Source organism: Anabrus simplex, chromosome 14 (assembly GCF_040414725.1).
Source record: "Anabrus simplex isolate iqAnaSimp1 chromosome 14, ASM4041472v1, whole genome shotgun sequence".
NCBI lineage: Eukaryota > Metazoa > Arthropoda > Insecta > Orthoptera > Tettigoniidae > Anabrus > Anabrus simplex.
Window position 1 is genome coordinate 81,750,909 of NC_090278.1, and position 25,864 is coordinate 81,776,772.

Sequence of the window (25,864 nt, forward strand, 5' to 3'; positions counted from 1 at the left end):
GATTATTTATTGTCTGCATTTTCCAATGCCGTGTTAATTAAGTGCTAAAAGCAGATGAAGAATACGAGTTATGTCAGCAGTGAGGGTAAAAACACTAAGCGGAGGAAGCTGTCAACGCTCCACATTAGTTGAACTTGTGAGTACTATTCTTAAAGTGTTTTGTTTTTATGTAAAATGTGTATTTCTAACTTCAGTGAATGCATTTGCTGATGTGTGTGTTTCTTAGTACCATTTTACGAAGAGTATGCTTTTTTTTTTTTGCTATTTGTTTTACGTCGCACCGACACAGATATGTCTTGTGGCGACGATGGGATAGGAAATGCCTAGGAATGGGAAGGAAGCGTCCGTGGCCTTAGATAAGGTACAGCCCCAGCATTTGCCTGGTGTGAAAATGGGAAATCACGGAAAACCATCTTCAGGACTGCCGACAGTGGGATTCGAACCCACTATCTCCCGAATACTGGATACTGGCCGCACTTAAGAGACTCCAGCTGTCGAGCTCGGTATGTGAATTTATCATATTCATCGTGTTGGGCTAAATGTAGTGAATATGGGTGAAGTCATTCAAAATCGGACACGCCCCCTTTTTTCTCGGCCTCCGCTTGACAGATAGATACAGCGTTGCCAAGCGTACCTTCCGGCTTTAACTGTAGATGGCTCTGATTCCTGCACATTGTGCGCTTTTCCTCCTTAATACAAAATTACTGCGTGATCCAACAGGGTCCATACGCAAATAATAATTATCCCTACCCCTAGAAGAAAGTCGTCTCTATACGCCAACGAATAATACAATGTTACACCCACACTGACCGCGAAGACTGAACTCTTAAGGCGACTTGAAGAAATAATGGTATTCGTGCCCTCATATGTTAAAGTACAGTAGTGGCATAGAGCAGATCGAGACGGCAGTGGGCTGTGACATGGCCACCAGCAAGCGTATAGTGCGTGGTTCAATCAAATTATTTCCTCCGCGACATTTTTATTGTACGATCTGTGCAAATAAATGAATTTCGTAATTATGCGGCACAGATGAGCGAACTTGGAAAAAACAACATAACTGTAATCAAACTGGTGGTATAATACGAGTAAAGGACCATCTAATTAATGTGTTCGAGAAGCTATGACATTGAAAGTGATCTTTATATGTGAGACTTCTTTGCTGATAGGTATGATAAATAACATTCAGAATTACACTTAACCTTAATTTATAATAAAATCAGTTCCAGCAATATCAATGTTAAGCAAGTAAGTTCGTAGTAGTTGGAGAGTTCGAAATGTCATGAGACATTATTTCTGCAAATAATAATTTATTGGCATATTAGCGATACACAGAGATGAACTGATAGAAAAGAATTAGGAGTAGATCATTGTTTGATGTAGTCCGTTAGAAGTCTTGTTCTTTTTGAGCAAACTGAAAAGTGATAACGTTCACAGAGGTTATCGCAAAGTTGGCTGTCTTAGTTCATGGAAACGAGACGTCTAGTGGAAACCATGGACTGAGAGGCGAATGAGAGCACTTGGCTCTCTCCATTTCCTGTTCATCATGGAAATCAGGCCAAATGTTGGCTGTTCTTCTTCATTCTTCTGATCTGGAACAATTCCGTTTCCGGACGCGTGGATGGTAGTTGAAGTTTGAACCTCAGGTCTTCTGTGGAAAAAAGTCCCGCGGGCTAGTTCATATACTAATCTTGATTGAGTAGTTTTAGAGACACTTAATATTCTTTTAGCCGGCCCCTCGGTGTAGGGGTAGCGTGCCTGCCTCTTACCCGGAGGCCCCGGCTTCGATTCCCGGCCAAGTCAAGGATTTTTATCTGCATCTGAGGGCTGGTTCGAGGTCCACTCAGCCTTCGTGATTACAATTGAGGAGTTATCTGACCGTGAATGGTAGTCCCGGTCTAGAAAGCCAAGAATAACGACCGAGAGGATCCGTCCTGTTGACCACACGACACCTCGTAATCTGCAGGCCTTCGGGCTGAGCAGCGGCTGCTTGGTAGGCCATGGTCCGTCGGGGCTTTTGTGCGCCATGGGGGGTTAATTATTATTATTATTATTATTATTATTATTATTATTATTATTATTATTATTATTATTATTATTATTATTAACAAATACATCGCAATTGCGAAATATCGCGGTGGCAATGATTGCTTACAGTAGTGTGATAATAAAGTAAAGTTAAAACATAATTACCCAACAACAGCAACAACAACAACAAGAGTGCAACAAGTAATTTCATAGAAAGAAAATATTACAAGAAATACTGTCCGCCTTTGTGGTGTAGTGGTTAGTGTGATTAGCTGCCACCCCCAGAGGCCCGGGTTCGATTCCTGGCTCTGCCACGAAATTTGAAAAGTGGTACGAGGGCTGGAGCGGGGTCCACTCAGCCTCGGGAGGTCAACTGAGTAGAGGGGGGTTCGATTCCCTCCTCAGCCATCCTGGAAGTGGTTTTCCGTGGTTTCCCACTTCTCTTCCTGGCAAATGCCGGGATGGTACCTAACTTAAGGCCACGGCCGCTTCGTTCCCTCTTCCTTGTCTATCCCTTCCAATCTTCCCATCCCCTAGCAAGGCCCCTGTTCAGCATAGCAGGTGAGGCCGCCTGGACGAGGTACTGGTCATCCTCCCCTGTTGTATCCCCCGGCCCAGAGTCTGAAGCTCCAGGACACTGCCCTTGAGGCGGTAGAGGTGGGATCCCTCGCTAAGTCCGAGGGAAAAACCGACCCTGGAGGATAAACAGATTACGAACAAGAAATACTACTACGAGTAGTTTAACATTCTAAATTCAGCATCACCGTATACAAATTCACACGTACCTTAAGTATCCTATTTCAAAATTTTACATTATGACTTACGGTAAATTTAGCGGTCCAATTACTGAGTATTATCTTAGCATTGTAAATACAGCACGTTCACATATATTTTAAATAATTCAGATGCCTTTATACTACAATTCACAGAGGGCTGAGCGTTGTGAAAAAATATGACACCATCACATAGAAATTTACACACAGAATGCTGGAGTCTGTTCTTGAAGCATCTTACATTTTTGTGAGAAGGCTCTAAGACAGCTGCAAGTAATGCATCCCAATCATCAATTCCCCGATTTACAAACGAATATCTACCATGGTTAGTTTCCTGCGACCTACCTTTTAATTTGTGCGGACGATCTGCCCTACTTATAAAATAGGGCTTTTCTAGTCGACTGCTCAACTCTCCGAAATTTTATTTCTTCAATTGTAGAGTGGTCGTTGAGTTTTAGGTAATCCCATTTCAGTTCTATTCCATATGTTAGGGTGGGCATTATCTTAGAGAAAAAAAGAAACATGGCAGTTTGTAGGGATAGTTTTCTAGGATTGTTTATATCATATATGCGGAGGTTCTGTCACTGATATGATTTCTGAAAGAATTTCGTGTGGTTTGTAGGGTGATACATAATTATTTAAAGCTATTTACTATCTTGATTAATTTTGAATTTAGAGTTAATTTATCCACGGATGCTCTTTTACCTCATTTTCTAAAGATCATTGTCACTATCTTGTTGATGTCCCTCTGACCAAGTGGCTAGCCTGTCTATGAAGGCTTGTAATTCGTCCTTGTTGGTGGACCCTATGACTATATCACCTGCATATAGGGTGGTCGATAGAGATTCATGATTTACGACATTAGTTACGTGTGCAATTATGATGTTCAAGAGATGTATCTGTCATTGTAAGTGATGACTTCATGAATTAACATTGAGAGAATTGACCAAGATCCACATTGGACCAATTGAGTCAGTCCACATTCAATTTCTCTTTGAAGGTTGTATTGTTTGGTTCTTGTAATCTGCTTAGTAATTTTTCATTCGTTCTGACTATAACTTTTTTATTTATTCTGAAATCGCTATAGCCCTCCTATGTGTCGTTTCTGCTGAAAATTTGTGGGCCTTAAGAAGGGTGTTAATTTTATTTTTGATCTCTGTTATCTCAAGTACGGCTGCTTTGTGATCATCACTAGTTGTAAAAGCCGATTTCTTGGCAGTCGCAAGATGTAATCGAAATACTTCTTTCGGGTCAATCTCTCGATAGACAGTTTCACTGGGAATAATTCTCCAGACTCCTTCGATCTGGTATTTTTATTTACGCAAGTTCTGATGATTCTTCTTTCAGTTTTGAGGAGCTGATCAGTTTTTCTTTCGTTTTTAATTTGGAGAGTTACGATCCTATAGTGTTGGGTCTTAGTGTTATTGACAGGCATTTCTTATTATACGTTGACCAGGTCGGAAATTGGGCTATGTTTTCATTTTGTTAGTTCTATTTATCCTTGTTTCTTTCTCATTTAAGTTGTGTGTGATGACTTCTACAAGATATCTAAATTGTAGAACTACCTTCATTTTGTGATCGTTTATGAAGTCTATATTTATGCTCAGGGTTTTCATGGGCATGATTCCAGTTTTATCAAAGAATATTTGTAATCCTATTCATAGGAATATTTTTTGGAGTCTGTAGTGGTAAGCAAGCAAATTTGTCTGACGGCTTAGTGCCCTGGGTTCGTGACTTGTCTGTGGTATTAACCACTCCAAAAACTACTAGCCCTGTCACGACTCATACAACAAGTTGTGCTTTATGCCGGTCCACAAGTGCGTTTGAAGAGACATCTGCAGCAACGATCGGTAAGGAACAACAGAGATAGGCAGTACGCTTCAACTATCTGAACTGTAGGCATCTCAATACAGGAAAATATAAGAGACGATAAGAAAATTATTGAGTGAGGGAGACAATTTAGGAAGTATCCTCAAAAATCGTTAGAAGCTTATTGTGAAGTAAATATGTCGTTCCAAAACAACAGCAAAGTGACGTAGCGGACGTGGTATATCTCATTACTAACACATGCGTCAGAATTGTGGGTAATGAGGGTAAGAAGAAACAGGATCTAATCTAATGGGATGATTTTCCTAAAGTATAATAGGGTAACAAAAATGTATAAGTATTTTTGTTTGTTTACAAATTGCTTTACGTCGCACCGACGCAGACAGGTATGACGACGGTGGGGTAGCAAAGGGCTAGGAGTGGGGAGGAACAGAACGTGGCCTTAAGGGCACCTTTCTGTGAAGACCACAGTAAAATAGTGAACAATTTGGACAGGTATACTTATTGCAGGTGGGTAAAAATATAATGTACAATGAATGAACATTATACATTGTTATTAGCTTATCAGTTACAAGTTACACTGCATGGTTATTTTATGACAGAGATAGTAAAATAAATATTCTAAAAATATATAATTTTACAGAAGAATAATTCAAAGTTAAGAATATATAAGTTAAATATCTCTGTAACTGTTAATGATAGAGTATAAAAATTTTGGCACACTGCTTTAAAGTGTAATTGTCTTAAACGTGAACTGCAATCATGAATAAAATATTCTACGAAATGTATGAACATTTGAATAGGAATATTTGAAATTTTCCTGTGAAAAATTATTTTACCAAATATTATGATTGTAGTCTACTGTGTAGCTACATGCTGTGGATAGTAGCTGTAAAAAATATTCATATCACATAAGTAGTTTCCGAGTTTACCCTTCCAACAGCTTGAAGTAAATTTGCAGTCTTACAAAGCATCGCAAGGAATAAACTGTCGAACCCACTACCTCCCGAATGCAAGCTGATAGCTACGTAACCCAAACCGCACAGCCACCTGCTCGGTTATATAAAAAAATGAAAAGGTTATAAAACTGGTACAAGTGAGACTATTACAAGGTAAGGTGGTAATAATAATAATAATAATAATAATAATAATAATAATAATAATAATAATAATAATAATAATAATAATGATGATGATGATGATGATGAACGAAGGGAATCTTTGAGCTCTTCAGAAAGAGGAAGACAGATCTGAAATAGTTTCGAGAAATGAGGTTGGACTTGACAAAGGTGAGGGTTCCGGAAGATTACTTCATGGACAGAAATCGATTTAGTGAACTCGTCAAAAAGTTCCGTAGTTTCCAGGAGACCGGAAAAACATTAGTGAGAAAATGGAGGTGGTATACAGAAGAAGGAAGTAGGAAAAAAGGATGAAAATGCACTGGCAGAGAGTTTAGTTTAGTAATGTTTTATTTTACCTGGCAAGATTAAAGCCTTTAGAGCTTCTCTTCCATCCAACCAGGCACTGAAATACAGTATTCATATATTACATTGTATTACTTGACAGTAATTAGATTAAATAAGATTGTCATTAAAAACTGTACAACACAAACAATATGTCATATCTGATGAAGAAAGGGCAGCCAGGTCAGCCAGAATGAAGAGGTTTTAGGAAAGGAAGAAGATGATGCAAGCTAAATCTTCAGTTAATTCTTTGTTAACGTAAATGTATTTGGGTTTGATTTAAGTGCTCCAATGTGGGCGTAAATTATGTAAATAATAAATAAATAAATAATTAGATTAAATAAAAATTAAATTAATAATGATACAAGAATGATGAGTGATGGGATTAAATTAAGATGAAATAAATTAGATAGTATAATAAAGGGAAAAATTCTTAAAACTAATATCCTACATGTAAAAAAGAGGTAGTACGTAAAATGTAAAAACATTTAAAAAATGAAATGATTAACAATTTTAATAATAATGTTATTTGCTTTACGTCCCACTAACTACTTTTTAAGGTCTTCGGAGACGCCGAGGTGCCGGAATTTAGTCCTACAGGAGTTCTTTTACGTGCCAGTTAATCTACCGACACGGGGCTGTCCTATTTGAGCACCTTCAAATACTACCGGACTGAGCCAGGATCGAACCTGCCAAGTTGGGGTTAGAAGGCCAGCGCCTTAACCGTCTGAGCCACTCAGCCCGACGATTAACAATTTTTAACTAATAGTTGTGAGTAGCAGCATCAAGTTTACAGATGATTCTTACTGGTGCATAAAATGTCTCCAAAGTGCGAATAGCGCTTAACCCTCTGATACTTTCGGGAAGGAGGTTCCACTGACTGCAGGCAATTACTGTGAATGCATTATCGTAGATTGCAGTTCTGTGGGTAGGTAAAGCAAGGATGGAATTATTAGTAGATCTAGTTTTAATACTGTGATAATAAGAGAGGTATTTGAAATATGAAGTAAGGTAAAATGGCTGTGAAGGATGAAGGACTGTATGGAGATGACATGGGCCAGGGATGGCGAACCTATGCCACGCGTATCACTAGATGACACGCGAACACGATTTCGATGGCACACCGCATGTACATATGAACATTTTTATATACATCTTGTATTATAGACCATACATATCTCGTGCATCGTACAGTCATAGTGCTTCAGGTTTAAGAAATAACTATTGAAAATCTAAATTCTAGTTCCTTTCGGAAGTGCATTAAACCTATGGAATTATGCGGTCGCACACATCAGTCAGTTAGTGAACTTTGGCTTTGTGTGGTTGCCAGCAGCGGAAATTATTCTTAGTGAGTAACTGTTTATTGTTTTGAATTTTGTAAGACAAATAGTTGCCAAGAGATTATCCCAGTTTCGAGATTTGGAGAAACTATCGCACTTTATTTCAAAACCTCATTTTTTGTGCGTGGTTAGAAATTGACAGTTTACCAATAGAGTTGACTGAATTTTTAAAAAACCAGTATATGGGTGAACAAATTCGCACATTGGTTAAAATTGAGTGTGCTGTTGATGGTGAATACTCTCTCGAGAAGCCGGAGAACTTCATATTTGCAGTGGAACAAATGTTTTCGGCCATGAAGAAACTTACTACAGCGCTACTTACTGTGTTTTGGTCATCGTACGCCTGCGAGCAGCTATTTTCTACAATGAATGTTGTGAAGTCAACAGTTAGAAACCGTCTTGGTTTAGACCTAAGTGCTTCTTGTGTGTTATTGAAGACAAGAAGTTACGAACCTAACATAAATGAGATGGCTACTAAGATCCAGCAACAAGTTTCACATTGAAGTTGAGAACGACATTCCACTTAAAGTCCTTTTGCAATATTACTATTTTTTATTTCTATATCTATTAATACTTAATGACGAAGGATATTACAACGGCCCCTTTTTTTTACCAATAATGTTGGGTATATTTAAAAATATATTTTTGCGGATTGGCAAAATACGACCACGGAACTTGCAGTCAAATGTATTATTTTACTTTATATATGTAACGACGTATTATGTAGCATAATTTGGAATTAAGGATAGAAGTCGGGGATGGGGAGGTGGAAGGATGGAGGTTTGCAACCAAGTGGCATAGTAGACAGTTGAGAATAATAAACCGTACTTAAAATGGCACACTAGTTGGAAAAGGTTCACCATCCCTGACATAGGGTATGCACAGTGCGACGGATTTCTAGTCGGGTCCAAAATAGGTGGCTGTATGAAGGAGTGGCAGAGAAGGCTGAAAACACTGCAAGTATTGTCAAAAGTGATCCATAGACGTCCCGCTAACTACTTTTGACGGTTTTTGGAGACGCCGAGGTGCCGAAATTTTGTCCCGTTGGAGTTCTTTTACGTGCCGGTAAATCTACCAACACGAATCTGACGTATTTGAGCATCTTCAAATCCCACCGGACTGAGCCAGGATCGAACCTGCCAAGTTGGGGTCAGAAGGCCAGCGCCTCAGACTTCTGAGCCACTCTGCCCGGCATAGGGTAGAAGAATCAAGGGTTAGATGGTATCGACACGTGAAGAAGAGGATACTCAGGAAGATGCATGGAAGGTAAGAGACCAAGAGGAAGACCAAGGGACAGATGGTTGAAAAAGAATGGAAAAAATTGTGAGGGAGGAGGAACGTGAGCTGGACCAAATTTACAACAGAGAGATGGTGAGAAAATAAAATTTGACATGTTATGGCTTATGTTCTAATGAGACTCGGCCAGTGGCTGAAGGCTGTGCAAGATGATGATGGTATTCAAAATGTTCTATCCGTTATTTTTTTAATTTGTTGCAATGGAATATTGTATGAAGTAATTTCGTTTAAGTGTAAAACACAAGAATACTTAGCATTCATTACATCGAACAAAAGTGTAAACTCCTTACATCCTTCAAACCTCTTCTGCTCTGCATTCATTCGTAAATTCTGGTAGGTGTTTTGCGTTAGATACCTGCTTAATTTTCAGTGCAATGGCGTAGGCATTCTTCCTGTCTTTTAACCATGATTATTATCAGTATTTTGGTTGATATTCTAGTTCGAGAGAGAAGACCGTAAAATATGGGACGACGCTTCTACAAGGAAAGTGAGAACTTTCAAATTTAGGGTACAGCTCTGCACTTGACTCGGGTGAAATTCGCCCTCAGAAGTTTGAGGTAGACGGGGATCTTTCGTAAATGTTTTCTCTTTTTTATCCTCTCTGTCTCACTCTCTGAATGTGTTATTATGAATTTTATTTATTTATTTATTTATTTATTTATTTATTTATTTATTTATCTGTCTATTTATTTACATCGATTTAGCCAACTATGGACTACGGTTACACAAACTACCCGCCTCTCTTCCTTAGGCTTACACCTTTTTGTTTACATAATAACGAAATGTTTTGCAACTTCAGATCCCGTGAGATCTCCGAAGTTAAGCAACATTGGGCGTGGTCAAGATTTGGATGGGTTGCCACGCACTGTTGGTGGGGAGTAAGGGAATGGAGGAGCGGAAAGAAACTGGCCACCCTACCGCACGTAAACCCCGGCTCAGGCACACCTCTGCGGAGATTCGGACCTGCCTTCGGGCAGAATACACCTTACCTTACCTTTCAACTTCACTCTCATTTCAATCCGTCTTCCGCCGAGATGTTCCGCGGTTTAGCAGGTTCTTTCTCTAGATTATCCATGAATACCGCAACTTTCTTCCAAAACGTGGTCCTCTCCGTTATGTCCTCTGGTCTTATGTCATTTATCCGTATGCATGTCTTTGCGCGCCTCCTTCATCCAGCGGGGGTGAGATTTCCATGTTTCCTGTAAAGTGAGAAACTTTTGCGCCAATCTCGCCGGGTTCATTCTCTTCGAATGACCATAAAAGTTTAACCTTCATCTATTCATAACGGTGGTGATGTTTTCGGCTCTCGCATACAATTCCTTGTTTTACCTCGCGTGGAAGACAAAACCCTCGAGCACTTTCTTAGGACCCAGTCATTATTATTATTATTATTATTAGTAGTAGTAGTAGTAGTAGTAGTAGTAGTAGTAGAGGTAGTAGTAGTAGTAGTAGTAGTATTTTCCTTCGTGTCGTTTCGGCCAACTAAAGACCATGTCATTTCAACTGTCTCCTTCCCCGGACTAACATTTTCCCAGTTCTCCCATATTCGTTGCAGCTCTTATTCGTTTCTTTCTTTTGTCCACGCCTTCCCTGTTTTCGGTTTTTTCTTGGAAACTCTTGTGGTCTTGAACTTTCTTCTTAAGTGGGTTGTGCTCCAGGATATCCTCATATGTGACGTCCACCTCTTGTAGATCTTTTTCTACCTCACTGAACCAGGTCATTTTGCCTTTTTACCTTGAAACTAGGAGAAGATCCTCTTGGTTGACCTTGCAGGGCTCATTCCTGTCACGTGACCGTAGAAAGCAACCCCTTCTTCCTCGTCGTATCGGTTATCTTTTCCACGTGAAAATAGAGCTCATGTTTGTGCCGTATTCTATATTCACCTTTGTCTTTGATGGGGCCCAAGATTTTCCTCGAAATCTTCCTTTCTTTGGTCTCAAGTTTCTCAATATGGCCTATTTTTTGTTCATTGCAAGGCACTCTGCTGCATATAGGGCCTCCGGACGAATGACTGTGTGGAACTGTCTGAACTTGGCGTTCAAGGATATTGGTATTCTGTTGTATACATCCTTGGTTAGATGGTATGTCATTTCCATTTTATTCATGCATGACATGAAGGCTTCTATTATTATTATTATTATTATTATTATTATTATTATTATTATTATTATTATTATTATTTACAGTGCGATAGAACTTATTTAGCTGGTGTTGGATTTTTCTTCTCCCAAAATCTCTTCATCTGGGCATTGAATATTTTCCTCCGTTCTTTAGTCCATGATTTATTGGTCCTAGTATTCATTTTCTCAGCAAAATGATGGTTGTTGGCTGCTTTTCTTGAACTGGGGTCGATCTTGAACAATTTCTTGTCAGAGGCCGATTTCCTGAAGGTCTTTTTCGACTTCACTAAGCCAGTTGTTCTTGACTTTCGTTGAGGCAGCAAGGTTGAGAATGCTTTTGGTGAGCCTGTCATTTTTCATTCTGAGAACGTGGCCATAGAATTTTAATCGCCATTTCCTGATGATGTTGGTAATCGTTTAAAAATGCTGATAAAGCTCCCGAGGCTTCCATTTCATCCAGATTCCCTCTGAGTGGACTGGACCAAATATTTTCATCAATATTTTCTTATCCTGTTCCTCTATGTCTTTAATAAGTGATCTGCCTCCAATGATCAAGGTTTCCGAGGCGTATAGTGCTTCAGGTTTGACAACTGAGTTGTAATGTCTTAATTTTGCCTTCCTGGATATTGATCTTTTTTATATATATCTGCTCAAGGTGAGTCTATAGGCCTTCTGTAATTTTAAGATCCTCTCCTTATTTACATAATTCAAGCATGATGGCTAAATTACTTCTCCTAGGTACTTGAACTTATTCACTTGATTATGTTTGCCTAATTTAGCCTTTAAAGGTTTCCCATCTAGATAACGAGCAGATCCTTCCGTGTACTGAGTTTTTCATACGATACTTTTTTAGCTGCAATTTCATGAAGTTTTTCAAGGGCCTGAACTACTTCTTGTCTGTTGTTAGAAAGAATAGCCGGATCATCTGCGAAGGACAAACGCTTCAAATGAATTTTATTTCTGAGTAGTCTACCAATAATACTAATTATTAATGATAATATTATTATATAATCATTTTGTTCCAGAAACGTTATGAAGCACCTGAATTACCTGAGACGCGTGGGGAAAGCCGTATTCAGCTATATACACGATCGTCCTCTACTAGGGATGTCAATAGAGACCGGGGTCCTGATGGGTACCGGAGATTTAATAGCACAGAAATTGCTTTCCATGAAGACAGATCATGAGTTTCAACCCAGGCGGTTTTTAACCTTTGCTGGTATTGGATTCTTCTTCGTGGTAAGGAAATTGACGACCAAAAGGTTTATTTGATAGTAATAATAATAATAATCGTATGGCCTCAGCTACCGTGTGCAGACATTTCGATTTGACGCTATCTGGCTGTCTGCTCGTCAATTTCGACGTTCCGTTTTACTCTAGGTCCATTAGATGGCAGATAGAGTAAACCGGATCTCTCTTGGGCATCTATGGCTGAGATTTAATTAATTTTGTAGGGGTAAAAACCAAATGTATCACCAGAGATCTTTAACATGCCTACATCGTACGACATGGAGTGTCGAATGGACTTTTTTCCGCCCTTCAAAAATCCGACTACCTCTGCCGGGTTTGAACCCGCTATCTTGGGATCCGGAGGCCGACACTCTACCACGGATCCACAGAGGCAGCTATTTGATAGTAAAGGGCAGGGTAGCAGCACTCAAAGCAGAAAATGTTGAGAATTTCACATTTTCATCCTAAAAATAATTTAGAATTTACTGATTATGTTGATGATTATCTTGTTAAAAGACTTTTTATGGAATCAATAATTTTGTTTCATGTTAAATGTGTTAAAATTGTCCCATTTTTAAACTTACTTGTATTAACTTGTGTATTGCCAAAACGACATGATGAGTATAATTTAAGACTTCGCACTTTTGGTCGCTGGCCGCGGGAATCCTCAAGCGAGCACCATATGGCTCGTGTCAATCTTGGCTTGATAAGAATTGTTGACAGCTGACGTAGCAGACGCTTGCCTCCGTCGCATAGTTTGCTAGTATAATTATTTGACTTTTATCGTGTGTTGTAAAATTATTATCGCGATGTTTAAGTACACTACAACGCAGAGCATATTTTTTGGTCGAGTGTTATTTACATAAGAAGAAGAAGAAGAAGAAGAAGAAGAAGAAGAAGAAGAAACCTGTTAAAAGTTGGCTGCAAGGCCGTACCCGCAGGGGGACTCGTTAGAAGGGTTCAAACCCCCCGTAATATAAGTCACCTTGACAAATTTAAACAGCATGTACGGGGTTTGAAATAGCCTACAATCAATTAGAAAGATTATAAAAACAAGAATAAAAAAAAATAAAAAATTTAATTTAACCTATAAAATCTGTGCAATCTTTAAATGTTTCTCTGTGAATATAGTTACGAAATTTACCTAAAACATAATAATTTTGGTGAGATATACTGACTGTTTTATATGTTAATACATTTTGCACCATAATCAATCAATCAATCAATCAATCAATCAATCAATCAATCAATCAATCAATCAATCAATCACTACTGATCTGCATTTAGGGCAGTCGCCCAGGTGGCAGATTCTCTATCTATTGTTTTTCCTAGCCTTTTCTTATTGATATATATAAGAAAACATAAAGGTATCAATTAACATATAGAAAAAAATTCATGTTATCGAGCCGGTAGAAGATTTTTTTAAAATGAATCAAACATCTAAATATTTTAATATTTTCAGTGAAACTGATTGTTACCTCCATTGTTTAACAAATGACAGAAATCTTTGTGTAGCGCTGCACGCACGTGTTAAAGCGTGTTCTGCCCACCAAACCGCTATGAATTTACTTTTCTACTTCACCCGTTAAGTGTAAAACGTACTGTTCTAAAACTATTTCAAACTTTCTTTCTTTAAAATCTATTTGTAAGCAAAAAATGCGTGATTATTTGGAAGTAACCCCCTTCCGAAAAATAATTTCTACCATAAAACTATTTTATTTCAGTAAACGTACAACAGATACTGAAAGCAACTCAAAGAACATCTGAAGTGTAGTTTAAAAAATTTCTGAGATACAGGGACTTGAGTTATAGCAATTGAAAGACTTGTTTCAAGATAAAGGTAACTCAATTTTAATATTTTTTTCAGGAGAAGAAAAACTGATTTTAAAATCTTGAAGATACCTTCAATCTGTCTTCTTTAACAGCGAGTCGGCATTTCATCCCAGCAAAACCTGTTTATATTAATACCAACATAAAATGGAATTGCCCCTTTTCTTGCACCAAATAATGCCTTAAATACAGAGTATTAAAAATGCATGACATAATTTCAGAGTTGGATTCCTCGTATATAGGCAAGAATAGTGTATATATATTAGTCCAGAAAAGCGTACTCTATTGGTCTCCACAATCAGCTCATCTAAACCTGTTGGACTTTCGTGTGGACTTCCACGAACTATTTGGTGTACGTGACTGCTGTGGTGCATGAAACACTGTTTTATGGCAGAATATCGTACTGTAAGGTCTTTTGCAACAATGCTTAAAATATCAGGCGTACCGTAATTTCCCCTAACTATGGTCCTTAAGCACAACTATGGTCCATTGTGGTTATAAATTCTCCGCGTACTACCATTTATTGACAGCAGTGCGCTATCATCGTTTCTGAAGTGCTAAACTACTCTGCCATCTACTGGCATGGTCAGGAACTGCATGTTTCCGCATGACAGTGCATAGTGAGAGGTGATTCATAACCACGAGGGTGAATACTTTGTTCTTTGGTGTTCTACTTTCCATCGTACTGAAAGGAAGGTGTTACCTCAAGTGTGTTTTCTTTATTTACATTGCTGCATATTAGGCACGCATTATCACATGTTTGAAGTAGATTTGCCGATTTAGTTTATGAGAAACGTGCAATATAATAAATTACTGTAACCTTGAACACAACTATGGTCCATGTTTCTGGGTGGACCATAGTTGTGTTCAGTGTGCTTGTCGGATGGTGCAAGCTTCTTCACGCGTATTTTTGCCATAAACGCAAACTAACAAGCCGCATGGCTTTCTTGTTAACTTTTTTAGGCCTAGGCAGCAATGAGTGACAGCAAAGAAAAGAGACGGAAAATAGGAGGTCGCCCGTACAAACCTTATTCGGAGGACGTAATGCAACAGTGTTTGAAAGATGTAAAAGAGAAAACATTATCATCCCGTAAGGCTGCTGAGACTTACGGAATTCCCCGTAGTTCTATAATACTTAAGATGAAGGCTGTAAGGAAAAATAACGAGGCATTGCCTGGGCGTTGCTGTGTCTTTACTTCTGAAGAGGAGGAATCATTTCTACAACATGCCATCAAACTTAGTGAATTCGGTTTTCCTATTTCAACATTTGACCTTCGCTGCATTGTAAAAATGTATTTGGACGCTTGCGGCCGCGAGGAACTGAGGTTTTCTGCAAATTTTCCTGGAAAACGTTGGGCTGAATCATTTGTTCAACGCCATCATGCCTTATCACAAAGATTTGCCAGTAATATTAAGAGAAGTTGAGCTGCTGTGAATAAGGCCATAATAAATTCATACTTTGATAATATTCAGAAGGAACTGGAAGGTATTCCTCCTGAAAATCTGTATAATTACGACGAGACTAACCTGGTTGATGATCCCGGGAAGAAAAAGGTGTTAACAAAACGGGGATGTAAGTATCCTGAAGCCATAAAGAATTCATCCAAAGCATCAGTGTCTGTCATGATGTGTGGAAATGCAGCTGGCGAGATTTTACCACCTTATGTTAATTATAAGGCGGAGAAAATGTGGGACACTTGGACTGAGGGTGGCCCTACGGGTGCCAGATATAACCGTACAAAAAGCGGATGGTTCGATGGAACTACTTTCGAAGATTGGTTTAACACTTTACTTTTACCTGAGCTAAAGAAAAAAGGATGGGAGAAAGGTTGTAATAGGGGACAATTTAAGTAGCCATATTAGCCTTAGAGTTATTGAGACGTGTGAACGCAATGATATTGCATTTGTTTGTTTACCTCCAAATGCTACACACCTGACACAACCTCTGGATTTGTCTTATTTCCGCCCCATGAAGATCTACTGGCGGCAGATACTAGATGACTGGAAACGAACATCTTTCGGAAGGAAATACCCAACAATCCCAAAGGACACATTTCCTTCACTATTAAAGAAGTTGGTGGACAAATTAGCCAACGATGGACCATCAATTTTGAAGGCAGGGTTCAGAAAATCTGGACTGTATCCTATCAACAGGAAGGAAGTATTAGCCAGGCTCCCGAATGCTGAACTAGATTCGTCATTGCCAATAGTGAGTTCGTCCTTTATAACGCATCTAGAATCAGTCAGGGCACAGGAGACACTTGCCGGTACAAACAGAAGGAAAAGAAAACTCAATGCTGAACCAGGAAAGAGTGTACATGCTACAGATATCCCAGCTCTCTCAATCAACAGTGATCAACAAGATAAACAAGGATCTTCAGGAATTTCCCAAAAGAAAAAGAAATCTATGGTAAGTTTGGGTTACATTTACCTTCTTTAGATTACCTTGTACTGTTGAGATTAGAGCCATGATTTATTGATTTGATTCAACTTTCTTTTTCAGAATCCTAAGAAGATAGAAACTATCAGTAGTGATGACGACACTGTGTCATACAAATCTGACACAGATAATGACTTTGACCTGAGTCTATCAGAAAGTGAGGATGGACTGACACATCCTCTGGAATAGACTGAAGCATATGTCCCTGAAGTAGATGATAATGTGATAGTTAAATATGAAGAAGAATACTGGCCTGGTGTTATAACAAAAGTGCACAAATCAGGCATCACAGTGAGTTGTATGGCAAGAAGTGGAAATTTTTGGAAATGGCCTTCTCAGGAGGATATATTAAGTTACAGTTTATCAGATATTGTTTGTAAAATCAAGCCACCTACAAAGGTATCATCTAAGAGGGAGCTATATAACGTCCCTGAACTGAAAGACAAATGGGGTATTGTGGAGTAGACTGTCAATTTTCTTAAACATTCGGCCACAATTAATGGTGTGCCCTGGGAAATGTTCAAAACCTATCGCCGTTTCAGTTGATTGTCAAAAAATACTTCTATGTTAATTGTAAGTGTAACAAGTGTAAAATATATGGTTTAAAGTACTTACAACTATGGTCTAATATACAAAAACCTCAGTGGACTATAGTTGGGCACTTCAGCATACAACAATGTACCACTTTTTGCACATTTTTACACTTGCAGATAGAAATTTCTATGGTCAACTGTTATAGTAATCGACCTTCTTATATCCTATTCTACATATCTAAAATTATTCATCTGATTCGTGAATTATAGAACCAAGTTATGCACAGAAACATGAAAAAGTGGTACATAGTTGTAGGAAATTACGGTATTCGAGCGTGTTCGTAATTCCATGCAACGATGAGCACAAGCCTGCAGTACATCAGGAGGTGGACGTTTTGAACACCTCTTGTAAGTTAGTTACCGGAGCACAATCAAGCTAGCCCACGACAGTCTGATATCTCGGAAAATAAGCATTTCTGGACCTATGTTTATAAGAACATTTTGCCTTCTCTGTATGTGTGGAATCAAACCCTGAAATTAGGCCATGTATTTTTGAAACACCCTTTATAATATTATTTCATATTATTATTATTATTATTATTATTATTATTATTATTATTATTATTATTATTATTATTATTATTATTATTATTATTATTATTCAATTTATTTCTTGAATATTTGTTTAACAAAAATTACAAAAAAATCAGCTTTTTCTTCCATTGGTAGTATGGACAAGCGGTTTCTATTACATGTACAAAGCTCTGAGTAACTCCCAAGTGCTCTTCAACCCTTTGCAAGGTTTCATCTTCCTCGCGTTCCTTTCTCGCAACATTGGATGTTTTAACATATAGAACTGCCATGTTTCTGTGAAGATTCGGTTCTTGTCTCATTGCCTGAGTAGTTTCACTCTCTGAAACTGAAAAAGAAAAGGTTCACTCACATCACTCGTACTCGTCTTTACTGCTATTACTACCAGTTGATGAATGCACGATAGATATCACGCGCTCCCTGTCAATAAAATACAGTACTGAACATCTGAGACAAGAGAGAAGTATATCCTGAACGCCCTCCTTCTTGCCCCACCAGAAGAGCTCGGTAAGTTTCAATCGTATTTATTATCGTTAGTTTCCAGTGGTTTTCTCCCAACTTGTACCAAACATTACACTACTACTTTGATAGATATTATAAAACAGTTAAAAGAAGCTAGTGAACAAAAATTAGGTATAGAAGAACTCACTTATTTCTTGAATTAGACAAATCTTAAAAACATTTGTTTACTCAGACATTGTTTAACCTATTGGCATACTAATTTTTAATCCGTTCGCATGCCCAGAATTTACTACTTGTCCCTCTATGTAAAAGGTAGCTTCAAAACAAATAAGGTATCAAGTGTCCACACAAAGAAATTGTACCTATTTTAAAGGCAGATAGATTTTAATGTTGAAGACCAGTTCCCTAGCTAGTCCAAGCTTCTTCTTCTTCTTGCACTCCTCTTTATTGAATCAATCCACTTTGTTTTAGGTGTCCTTCTCGCTCTCTTTTCCCTTGAACTTCATCTCCATCATCTGTTTTGGTATTGTTCCTCCTCCATCCTCTTTACATGTCCAAACCATGTAAGTTTATTCCTATCCGCTACGAAGTCTTAAATTATACACCCTGTAGAAGCCTGTGGCTACCGGTAACTTAATTTGTCAAGTGGTAGCATTGTTCAAACCATGTAAGTTTATTCCTATCCACTACGAAGTCTTAAATTATACACCCTGTAGAAGCCTGTGGCTACCGGTAACTTCATTTGTCAAGTGGTAGCATTGTTCAAACCATGTAAGTTTATTCCTATCAATTCTCTCATTTAGGTTTTCTATTCCGACTTCCTTTTAATCAAAAGAAAAAGCCTGTGGAAAGTCATCATTTGCTGGTAGACAAATATGGTGAACACGCTCCATAAATTAGAACATGTGAGACATGGTTTCAATAATTTAAACGTGGTGATTTCTATGTGAAAGACAATGCGCGCTCCGGTAGACCACAAACACATTGTTCATCAACTCGCATAAAGATACCCGGCAAAACCGTCAATGCACAACGATATCGCCAATAGATGATTAATTTAAATCACGCATTGATCGAAAGACGGCCGGAATGGGCCAGAAGACGTGGCAACGTGATTTTATTACACGACAATGCACCGTCTCACACAGCTAAACCAGTGAAAGACACCTTGAAATCGCTTGGATGGGACATCCTTCCGCACCCGCCGTACTGCCCCGATCTGGCGCCATCTGACTATCACCTCTTCGCATCAATGTGGCGCGCGCTCGCAGAGCAGCACTTCAGCAATTTCGAGGAAGTTGGAAAATGGCTCGACGAATGGTTTGCCGCAAAAGGCAAGCAGTGTTTCTGGCATGGTATTCATAACTTACCTGAAACATGGGTGAAGTGTGTAGAAGCTGATGGCCAATATTTCGAATAAACAAACAAAAAAATTCCCTTCAATATTACGTGTTTTCTTTACCACAAAAACCAGCAAAAAATTATGGATACACCTGGTATTAGGTATTTCATTTCGATGGCTGAAATTCTACTCTCCTCCCTACTTGTTCTCCAGGTCTCAGCCACAGTAATGGCGCACAATACATTTTGTACATTATATCCTTACTTTTCCTTGGTACTTCCTTATTCCAGACGAGGTTTCTTACACTCTGGTAGAATGCATTGCCCCGTTGCACCCTTTTGCTAATTTCGATGTCCAGCCTTGTATTCTGCATTAATTCATTCACTAGGTATTTGAAACTCCCCTAAATGTCAATGTTTTGACGAACAATTTTTACAGTGTCATTTACTTGTCTTTCTCCTTTTGATATCACCATGGTCTTTCTTTTCTTTGCTCTGATTTTCGTACCATACTTTTCAATTTTCTTGCTCAGTACGTCAAGTTGTTCCTGTACTTCTTTGCTCTTCGTCACCCGTCTTCTAAAAGTTGGCTCTCTCCTCTTCAATCCCAGACTTCTGCGGAAGCCCAGACCTTCATTATTACCGTTCTTATTTTCCACACGTCGGCGCTGTAGAGAGGATGATCCAGATGGTCGATTTCCTCCCTAGGAAAAATGAATGCTGTCCGTTACTGTGACACAAAGCGTGAAGAAAGATCTGGACTTTTCTCAACAGGTGTCGTGTTGCCGCACGACAATGCCAGGCCACAGGCAGCCAACAGCACGCGTAAATTGTTGTGGTTCTTGCAATGGGAGGATCTGGACAATCCTCCTTACAGCGCCAACATAGCACCCAGTGTTATCCATCTCTTCACACCGTCAAGGAGATTCAACGATCATACTACCTGTCATTGTGTGTTCTTTATCAAGTCCCCATGTTTCTATATATGAATTAGTGTGAGATTAATTATTATTTGCACCACGGCTGATTCAGAATAAATGTGACAGCGCTTAGCATGTTGTGCGAGACGGCAAATTGATCATTTTATCAAGAGCCATGTTATTTTGCGCGCTATGGGGCGTCAAAATTTGAAAAAGCTTCGGATGTGGTGATGGATGCATGACTCATTTTGTCAAGGAACCTCCACCAACCCAAGCACAGCATCATACCGTACGTGTTATTGTTTGAGTTATCAGTCTATAGACTGGATTGATGCAGATCTCCATGCCACCGTATCCTGTGCTAACCTTTTCATTTCTACGCAACTGCTGAATCCTACATCTGCTCTAATCTGCGTGTCATATTCATACCTTGGTCTACCCATACCGTTCTTACCGCCTACACTTCCCTCAAAAACCAACTGAACAAGTCCTGGGTGTCTTAAGATGTGTCGTATCATTCTATCTCTTCTTCTCGTCAAATTGAGCCAAATCGATCTCCTCTCACCAATTCGATTCAATATCTCTTGATTCGTGATTCGATCTATCCATCTTACCTTCAGCATTCTTCTGTAACACCACATTTCGAAAGCTTCTATTCTCTTTCTTTCTGAGCCAGTTATCGTCCTTGTTTCACTTCCATACAATGCCACGCTCCAGACGAAGGTCTTCAAAAACATATTTTTAGTTCCTATATCAAAGTTCGAAGTGAGCAAATTTATTTTCTTAAGAAAGGCCTTCTTTGCTTGTGGTGGTCTGCATTTTATGTCCTTACTTCTGCCATCGTTAGTCATTTTACTACTCAAGTAACAATATTCATCTACTTCCTTTAAGCCTTCTACATTAAAGTACAAAAGTGCTTCGAAATGTCGACGTCCAACACGAGCACATCTTTGGTGCAGAGAAAGGCGTACATTGTAAAAGATTATGGTTTTGGGGTGATATCAAAACTCGTTTATCGTCAAAGGAGGACCTCGTCGCATGAATCCCCGTAGCGACTGGAATATTCAGCACACAGCCACACGTCTTTGACCATGTACTCAATCTCTGCACCTCCGATGAAGGCTCTGTAATCAAGTTAGAGGTCGAAAATTTGAACCTCTTTTGTAATTTAATGCACGTTGTGATGCTGTTTTTACGTTTGGAGGAGGTTTCTTGACAACATATGGAACACACAACAATCGTCATATCCGAAGTGTTGTCGCAATTTAACGCCAACAACGCCCAAAACAACGCAGTTTCGGACATGGACCTCTTCTCTCGGAAATTGATCAGTTTCCCTTCCCGAACAACGTACTAAGCGCTGTTCTGTCTCAGTCACGTGTATACAGGGTTCGGAAAAACTTCGCTTTATAAATTAAAGGAGTGATAGATGGCACAAATATAAGTATTGTGAATACAGGAACCATAGGTCTGAAGTGATTAGATTCGGCGCTACGCGTGCTTAAAGATCTCGGCTCGGCTGCCAACCTCCGAGACGCTCGAGCGTAAAAACGTGACACACTGTTTGCTTTTGGTTTAAGTTTTAGCTGCACACAAAGAAAAGAAAACGGGATGTACCACAAAGATGCAAACGAATTATCTACAAGACTTTGTGCCAATTTTGGCGTATGGATCAGAAACGTAGGTGATGAAGGAGAGGGATAAAAGTAGAATACAAGCAGTGGAAATGAAGTCTCAAGGGTGTCGAGTAGGTTTCACGAGACTGGACAGAGTAAGAAATGAGGGAGTTCGGGAAATGGTAAATGACATACCGCTACAGGAAAATATCCAAAAATTAAGGTTGCAGTGGTATGGACATGTTAAGAGAATGGGAAAAGATAGGATACGAAGAAAGATGTTAGAAATGGATTTGAAGAGAAGAAGACCCAGAGGAAGACCGAAAGACAGATGGCTGAATGGTGTAAAGAAGAGCATCGAGGCAACAGGAGGGAACTGGACGACAGTGACAGATGGGAAGTGATGGATGGACAGAAAGCGATGGAGAGGTTTGTTGAAAACTGCTCCTGATGATGATGACGATGATGATGATGATGATGATGATGATGATGATGGAAAAGAAAAGGGACAAACGTAAAGTACCTCAGAGCAGATGTTCGAAATGTCTCCCTCCAACTTGACGGCACAATTCATATCGATGCAATAATGATCCGTGCATTCTTTGGAAAATTCTCGGCGCTTCTCGGGCACGATGTGCGGGAGTGACGACAGACAGCCGGAAGGACACGAGGAAGACGTGCAGTGTCTCAGCAAAAACAGCGTGGCTCTTCAACGCTCGAGCGTCTGGAATATAAGCAGCCGAAACTAATCACCGCAGACCGAAGGTTAACTCAGTTCACAATACTTGTGTTTGAACCACCTAACACTCCCTTCTTCTGCATCCTGTGTAAAATGTGCTCATTCTAACTCAATGAAAGATAGTTATCTTCGTTTTTTATCACTGTGTTGTGATTCTTTACTGATCTCAAATGGTCGTTAGGTCTCTCTTGAATTTCTGATTCATTTTAATGTTAATTCTAGGGACCTTGCGTCGGCCGGTGGTATTATTTCCTTGACCGCAACATCAGAGCGTTAGAGATGAATAGCAGGCGAAAGGAGGCTTTAGCAAAGGTGATGGCGGACCAGTTGATGTTTGCACCTGTCTTTATGGCAGCCGTCATGGTAATTTCTGGGTTTTTGATCGGTAATGAATGGGAGAAGACCAAAGAAACCCTCCAGAACAACTACTTCAGTTTATTGTTAGCCAACTATAAGGTCAGTATCACAAGCAACTTCTTTACAGCGTCAATTCTCAGAAACTATGTTAACTGTATCCTCACTGATTTTCATTTATGGCTGTCGCACAATGGTTCCAAATGCCGAAAAACCTGGCCAAACGTCTCTAAAGTCAAGTTTCAATTTGGGGACTTTAATGACCATAAATATTTAGCTTGGTAACTGCAGCATTATAAATGAGCTTTAAAACGTTCGAAAGAAGCATACGACTTTCATAACTTCACGCAAAGAGTCAGGTCGAGCTCAGCGTGTGAGAAGGCTGCAATGAGCTTTATGTTCGACCGCGTCGAATGTTTGTGCCTGTAAGTTTACTACGACTGATTTTATCACAGAAAGAACTGTTAAAAGTAAGTATATTTGTATATAGTAAACAAAATATCATTAAATGTAATTGTTATTACGTTATTCACACAATTAAAATACAGTAGCCTAAAAAGTGTTGGTAAGAAAAGTTTAATAATGTATAAGTTAAAAGTCCCAAAAGTTCCCGCCATAACTGTAATATTCGCTCCTTCTGACATCACTTTTTTATAAATTACACAATAAATCGGGTGCCCATTCTTGACCATTTTAAAATCCTAATTTACCTTTGGTGAAATTATATTATCATTGTTATTATCTATTTTTATTTTAAGTAAAAAAATTGTTTTTTATCATTATTTAATAATTCTTTAAATAAGTAATTGAAAATAATTAAATTAATGAATTGAGCAATTTATACTATATGTTGCCAATCCAAATAGTTTAAACATTGATGCGTTTTTTTTTCTTCATAAAGTTGTAATGAAAGGGCGAAAAAATGTCTCTCTCCGTAGAAGAGATATACAGTATTTCTTCTAATGAAAGACAATGTTTAGAACAGGTCGAGAATCATTTGTCCAGTCACAAGGAACAATTTTTTACTCTGACCGACAAATTCAAGGCTGAGTTAAGGAAGTCATTCAACAAATTCAGAACGAAATTATAACAATGTAACAGAATGCACGACAGATTCTTGACAACACATGGATTGTGGCTTGACGTTGTCGTTCATTTTACCGAGGTTTCTACTGAGCCATCTATAAGTGCACAAATCGCAGGACGTCCATCTTCAGAATCAGTGACTTTAAAAACTCTTACCTACCTACTTTCATTAATATGGCATTATTTTAAAATTTATGTCCGCCATATTGTTTTCAAAAAGATAACTCAAAATTCAGAGTCAGCGACCTCAAAAATCTTTACCTTCCTATTTTTAATAATCTACATATTAAAATAGTTTACAAAAAACAGATTTGGCAAATCCGTCCGCCCGTTATCAATCAATCACTACTGATCTGCATTTAGGGCAGTCGCCCAGGTGGCAGATTCCCTATCTCTTGTTTTCCGAGTCTTTTCTTAAATTATTGCAAAGAAATTGGAAAATTATTGAACATCTCCCTTGGTAAGTTATTATAATCCCTAACTACCTTTCCTATAAATGAATATTTGCCCAAATTTGTCCTCTTGAATTCCAACTTTATTTTCATATTGTGATCTTTCCTACTTTTAAAGACACCACCCAAACTTATTCGTCTACTGATATCCTCCCACGCCATCTCTCCATTGACAGCTCGGACCATACCACTTAGTCGATCAGCTCGTCTCCTTTCTCCAAAGTCTTCCCAGCCCAAACTCTGCAACATTTTTGTAACGCTACTCTTTTGTCGGAAATCACCCAGAACAAATCGAGCTGCTTTTCTTTGGATTTTTTCCCGTTCCTGAATCAAGTAATCCTGGTGAGGGTCCCATACACTGGAACCATACTCTAGTTGGGGTCTTACTAGAGACAAATATGCTCTCTCCTTTACATCCTTACTACAACTCCTAAATACCCTCATAACCATGTGCAGAGATCTGTACCCTTTATTTACAATCATATTTATGTGATTACACCAATGAAGATCTTTCCTTATATTAATATTAGTATTTACAATGATCCCTAAAGGGAAATTTCACCCCATCAACGCAGTAATTAAAACTGAGAGGACTTTTCCTATTTGTGAAACTCACAACCTGACTTTTATCCCCGTTTATCATCATACCGTTGTCTACTGTCCATCTCACAACATTATCGAGGTCATTTTGCAGTTGCTCACAATCTTGTAACGTATTTATTACTCTGTACAGAATAATATCATCTGCGAAAAGCCTTATCTCTGATTCCACTTCTTTACACATATCATTGATATATATAAGAAAACATAAAGGTCCAATAATACTGCCTTGAGGAATTCCCTTCTTAATTATTACAGGGACAGATAAAGCTTCACCTACTCTAATTCTCTGAGTTCTATTTTCTAGAAACTGAGCCACCCATTCAGTCACTCTTTTGTGCTGGAATCCTACAAGTTGGCCTTCAGTGGAATAACCTTTCCTAAACCCAAACTGCCTTCTATCAAACCAGTTATTCTGGACCGATTTTGCATCACTTTAGTTTTATTCTCTCCGGAATTACACGCCAGGGAATTATGAGATATTGATAGGTCTTTAAGTTCAGCCAACTTTGAGTAATCATAAAATAATTAAATGTTCACTCCAGTAGCTGCAGGCGAAGGCTTACCCTAACCCGCAATACATTATGTACTTAGCGGGTTGCATAGGGTCTAAGATCTGATATATGTGATTTTCATCCTTAGTAATGTCCGTTGCCTACGCTATTATACAAGGCCTTGAAATGCACTCGTGGAAACGGGTTGCTTCCTAGTTCACCATTCAGCCGCTAGGATCGCGGTCTTGCCCCCTTGTATTCGCATGGCCGTATATGTCAATAAGTAAAGTATATCCTAAATAAAAAGAACTGTATTATAACGTAGGCAACGG

The 25,864-nt window shown here is 38.8% G+C and overlaps 1 protein-coding gene across 1 annotated transcript in view; it reads left to right on the forward strand.

Annotated features, from left to right (window-relative positions):
• Positions 1 to 1,075: 1,075 nt before the first annotated feature.
• The window catches only part of LOC136885751 (protein Mpv17), a 40,066-nt gene continuing 15,277 nt past the window's right edge, over positions 1,076 to 25,864 (forward strand). Inside the window, exons 1-3 of the mRNA XM_067158487.2 lie at positions 1,076 to 1,166; positions 11,870 to 12,083; positions 22,769 to 23,002. Coding sequence (XP_067014588.2) covers positions 11,877 to 12,083; positions 22,769 to 23,002 — 441 coding nt within the window. The 5' untranslated portion in view covers positions 1,076 to 1,166; positions 11,870 to 11,876. The remainder of the gene's footprint in view (positions 1,167 to 11,869; positions 12,084 to 22,768; positions 23,003 to 25,864) is intronic.